The 5,657-nt window shown below is 34.5% G+C and overlaps 1 protein-coding gene across 1 annotated transcript; it reads left to right on the top strand.

Moving 5' to 3' along the window:
- Window positions 1–975: 975 nt before the first annotated feature.
- LOC142552498 (pumilio homolog 12-like) lies at window positions 976–2,546 on the top strand. Its single transcript, XM_075662198.1, has 5 exons — window positions 976–1,420; window positions 1,481–1,598; window positions 1,718–1,875; window positions 1,964–2,222; window positions 2,336–2,546. Exons 1-5 carry the CDS (start codon window positions 1,143–1,145, stop codon window positions 2,399–2,401), a joined length of 879 nt encoding a protein of 292 aa, XP_075518313.1. The 5' UTR covers window positions 976–1,142; the 3' UTR covers window positions 2,402–2,546.
- The last annotated feature ends 3,111 nt before the right edge of the window (window positions 2,547–5,657 follow it).

Here is a 5,657-nt window from a genome sequence, read left to right as displayed (position 1 = left end):
AGTCATTCGATTGCTCTCAGTCGCTCTTCGGATTATTTTACATTAGTTTTAAAATTTATAGTCTAACATCCATGAATCGTGACACATATAATATCTATACGCTACATATATATGTTCACCATCACAATTTTATAAGAAAAATAATAAGAAAGTTTCAAATGAGTAGCACAAGATCCAGAATGCAATCAAATTAAAAGGAATATGGGAACTACGTTAAAATCCGATTTGTCTTTATTTCCTAACCAAGTGATCGTGAATCCCAATACAAATAAGATGCTTGGTCCGAATAAAGTTTGAATTAAAATATTAAGTCAAATTTTAGACATTAGTTGAGCATGTTTGCAAAATTGTTAAGTCAAATTTTAGACATTAGTTGAGCATGTTTGCAAAATTGAAAATTTTGCTACGTGAAATTGTTCGAATTCCTTCTATAAAATTTGGTATTTTCATTTACAAACAAGATTGTTGGGTCTTTCAATTTTGCTACGTGAAATTGTTCGAAATTCTTCTATAAAATTTGGTATTTTCATTTACAAACAAGATTGTTGGGTCTTAATTTTTAAAGTTTTCCATATTTAATCTATGGTTCATATATTTTTGATTTAATAATTATATAAGTTTGCACTTGTATAAAATTGACTTGAGTTTGCAATTAGTTTTGTGAAAGCAACTTATTTTTACGTGAATAAATTAAGGATATAAATAAATCGAATCGAGTCAAGTATACCGAAAACTGTCGAGGGTCGGAAAATATATATTTGAGCTCGATTCAAAGAGCTCGAGTTCTGCTCGAACATTTGAACATGTTTACAAACTATTCGAACTATTATTCGAAAACAAATATATTCGAAAAATTGGAGATTAATTTATTTAGTATATATTTATTCAAATATTTAACCAAAGATTTTTCGAGACGAATCGAGAAGTTCGCTTATACGGCAAAGAGAAAACAATTCAAAAAAAGTTGATTAACTGAGACATAAAAAAGTGATGAGGGGAATTGTTTGTAAGATCTTTTTGCCCCCCAAATAAACGGTCGGCTTTCTGAAACCCTAATAAGCAATTCGCTTGAATCTCTGAAAATCCTTGTATTTCATATCTTCTCCCGCAAATCGGATGCAACCAACCTGTTGAATTTCCCGATGCCGTCTTCGAAGGGCAGCAAGGTGTTTGCGGAAGCAATGGATCGATACGGTTGGCAGTCCTTGCATCAGAAACTCCAAGGAGGGAAACCGAAAGACATCCAAAAGATCTTTTCTAAACTGAAATATCGCATATGTAAGTTGATGTTCCATCAGTCCAGTAGCTTTGTGGTTCAAAAGCTGTTCGAAGTCTGCGACGAAGAACAGATGGACCAGTTGGTTTTTTCGGTCACTGCTGATCCCGCTTTGCTCATGTCTGCCTGTCTTGACCCTCAAGGGTATTTTCAGAACTCGATTCCTAGATTTCTTGTTTCTGTAATAACTCTGTTTCTTTGCAGAGCTGAGTGCATGAAGAAATTTCTCGAGTGTATCAGGGCAAGCGAGCAAATATCTCATATGATACGCTTCTTCAGTCACTTCTCGGTTCCGCTCGCAAACGACCAGTTTGGTTCTCTCGTAATTGGCCATTGCTTCCATATCTTCACTGCACAAGAAACTAAGTACTTTTTTATTACTGAATTTCATACAAGTTTTTTGAATTTACCATATCTATAAAGTTCTTGTGTTTTTCGCAGCCACTACTCGTGGCGATAGGTAGGAATATTTCGATAATCGCCGTCAGTGAAAGCGGATCCTACCTTCTGCGGGCCATCATATCAAAAGACCGTCCAGAAGGTTTCATATTAATGTGGATAATGATGCATGCATCTCATCTGTCTACAGAACCATTCGGGTACATATACATCAAAGCACGTTTCCTCCTCACATCCCTCTTACAAATTTGCATATAAAATCCAAAATCCATCCTTTTCCGGTTCCAGGAATTATGTACTGCGACATGTGATAGGATTGGAGATTCCATGTCTGATAGAAGAGATAGTGGCTAAATGGTCAGGGGTTTTCCATGGCCTGTCGATGAACAAATATGGAAGCAAAGTAGTAAAGAAATTGATGAAGGCATCCAAACGGAAATACGCCCCTCAAATCATCAACGATATAATCAGCAGTCCTAAGTTCTCGACTGTCCTAGTAGATCCTTTTGGCTACTCTGTTCTCCAAACCGCTATGAAATGCTCTAAGGTACCAATGAAAATGCTCATCTTTATTTCGTTATTTACTTACAGTCTAGCTGCTGGCTTGATAAAAAAAAGAAGCAAAATTTAAGGTTAATTCAATGTAATCCGATCTTGCAGGGAACCGTTCGCAAGAGACTGCATGATCTGATTCGCCAACACTCTGAACTGCTAAATAGGAAATGAAAGAGGAATCATGTCTGGTACATAGCTTGCTGGCTGCTCGGGAACCCCATTCCTGCTTATGTATTTGACCTCGTTATGTTTTTGTGTTTTATGGTGTGGTTTTGAACATTGGATGAATAATTTATTAGTACTTACTATTATCTTCTGTCTTTGTTCCATCCCATCTCAAAGTAGATAATCCCTATCAATTATTTGAATTTTTTCAGAGTTTAGAAGTAAGCAAATGATTTTTTTCCAGAGTATAGAAATAATATAGTAAAACTTTTACTCCAACATACATGAAATCAAGGGTGTACTAAATTCTCCATTTACGAAGAGTGTGTTTTGGTTTAGTTGGCTGAAGGCAGTTTGCTAAGTGGTGGTTAAATGAAATGTGTGCAGTTGATTAGCACAGGAGTTTTTCTTATGCTTAGTGAGATATTCTCAATTAAATGTCGGCTGCTGGTGCAAAATGGTGTTTTGGTTTATTTTGAAATTTGATTTTCTTTGTTATGTCGACCTCGTTTCGTATGTAGACACTTGACTGTCGGTTGATTCTTGTTTCATGATAATAGAAGTGACTTGATCTTTTGACCTGCAATTGTTTCAAGTTTTATTTTGACACCAATCATTAACCATTAGTTACAACCTAAAATCAAATACTAATCATTACCTTCATTACATCATCATGTTTTTTTTTTTTTTACAACTCACGCAGGGAAGGGGAATCGAACCCGGGGAGAGGGCGGGCTAGCTAATCTGGTGAGTGAGAACACTGGGCTATAAGCCCGGTCTCACATCATCATATTTTAGTACAACACTTGTTCATTGTCCATATTTTCCCCGACATAATTCATTCCATTTTCCTTTCATGCATATTCATTCCCTTTAATCCTTAATATTTCTCCCTTTGAACCATCATCTCATTTCCATAAACAGTGTCGTCATTGTCCTACTTTTAACCATCATCTCCACGTTCCAATATTTCAACCTCAAAATATTTATATATTAGCATCACCATGAATAAACTGACATTTCTATATCCAAGTGTAGTACATTAAAAATGTATATTAATTCATCTCACAGTCATATTGCTAATAATCTTGAGCACTTATTTATCATATAACTCGTAAACATATTCACCTATTCCATAAATAAATACTACTCACTTTCATCATTCATGTTCTATACTTCATCAAAACATGGATCGCACTATGAGTTAAAACGCAATTCATGTCAATAGCATGTCTACCATCATATTCATAAAGCATGTAAATAATATATTTACCTATAGCGACAATGCAACACTACAAATCTCCCATCTCAGATTACATAAATGCCAAGTTCCTTATCGATTCGATGTTTTTTGCATTCAAACCGTATATTCCCATCCATCCTTGTTCATATCACAATCCATACCAAAACTATGGCATAAAGAAATATCACAATACTTAAGGAAAGTAAATCTTAAAAACATATCTTATATCAATCTCTCTCAAATCGCATAATTTAACTAATAAAACCATAAAAATAATCATAAATGCAAATCATTCGTATGGAAGACTGAGCGTTACAATCTCATTATACTGCAGCTAGACGCATACTTAGATATCTTAAGGGTGTTCCATGTGTGAGTCTTTGGTATCCCAAATACTCGAGTTTTAACCTTTTTGGTTATTCAAATTCAGATTATGCATGACGCAAGATTGACAGAAAAAGTATCATTCGATCATGATAGTTCTTAGGAGACATACTGATCTCCTGATTCAACAAGAAGCAGACATCAGTTGCCAAATCAACGATTAAAGCTGAATATCTGTTGGGAGTTTTTGTGCACAACTACTATGAATTCAACAACAATTAAGAGAATATGAAATCCAAACTGCTAAATCCCAATCTTCTGTGACAATCAAAGTGTCATAGATGTGACAACAAAAGTGCCATAGAAATCACCTACAATATTGTCTTAAATTTTCGGGCCAAGCACATTGACATTAGAAATCATTTCATCTGAGACCATGTAATGAAGAAGGGAATCCGGTTAAAGTACATCTCGGAAGACAATCAAGCTACTGACATTCACTAAACCACTACAAATTGAATTTAATTACCAATCAATGCTAAATTTTTTACTTCTGTAATATTCTTTGTTTAGTTGGTTTGAATAAATGCATAATTTAGAGAGAAAAAAATTCGAGTTGATAAAATAATGTATCAAGTCAGTACACAACTCTATCTGCTCCGGCTAGAGTTTGTAGAAATTTAATCTTATCACATGTTCTTACCATTTCCCTATGAAACAAACTTATCATATTAAACAATCCGATATTTAACATTTAAAATTTCGAATTGAATATTGATTTAATTGTTATCATTCACATTAAAAATGTTTTTATTTTTATTTGGATATATGAATCGCCAAAGTCACATTTTGACTTTTCAAATTTCGACATTGACATACAAACACGTGGACTGTCATGTCTATAAATTCGAATCGCATCTATAAATTCATTGTTTGGTACGTTTTATTCTTTCCAATTACTCTGCAAACTCTTCACGTTTGCATTCTTGCTCTCTGTGTATTCTAACCGTTCTGCAGATCAACTTAGACTGTTTTTTATTTCAACTTTAAGAGTTCAAAGATGACAACTGTCACGTACCGTACTTTTAAACTATTTTAAAATTTACGGAAAAATAAAATTTTCTTAAATAGATTCAAATTGCGATAAAGATAAACTATTCGTCCAAAATATTTGCAATAAAAAGGTTACAAATATAGTTTGCAAAATAAATGATTTAAACAACGTAAAGAAATCTCGTGAAAATCAGAGTATTTGAATCAACGTGCATAAATTCTTAAAACGTAGGCGGTCCTCGGGTTTAGCCTCCTGCGCAGACCGAGCCGGCTCATTGGTCCCCACCCCTCGTCTCCTCATACTCGTCCTCGCCTGCATCGATCAAGTCTAGTGAGTTTAAAAACTCAACATGTATAAAGTGGAGATAACAAGTAATACATAATAAAACCACGTGCATCTTTAAAGTAGAGCGTACATACTTAAACTTGAACGTACATACATAACATAGACGTGGCATCATATCGTAAAACTTGTCATAAATGTACTTGTATCATACATACTTGGACATACATAACATCATCATTTTGCGTAGAAATATGTTTCAAACCAAGTGATCCATAACATATTGCGCCTGATCAGACTAAACCACAGTACTGGGCTGGCAGGGATGTCCACTACCACATACATGAGATCTCCGGTCA

Source organism: Primulina tabacum, chromosome 8 (assembly GCF_025594145.1).
Source record: "Primulina tabacum isolate GXHZ01 chromosome 8, ASM2559414v2, whole genome shotgun sequence".
Taxonomy (NCBI): domain Eukaryota; kingdom Viridiplantae; phylum Streptophyta; class Magnoliopsida; order Lamiales; family Gesneriaceae; genus Primulina; species Primulina tabacum.
This window is presented reverse-complemented; position numbering and strand designations above follow the sequence as displayed.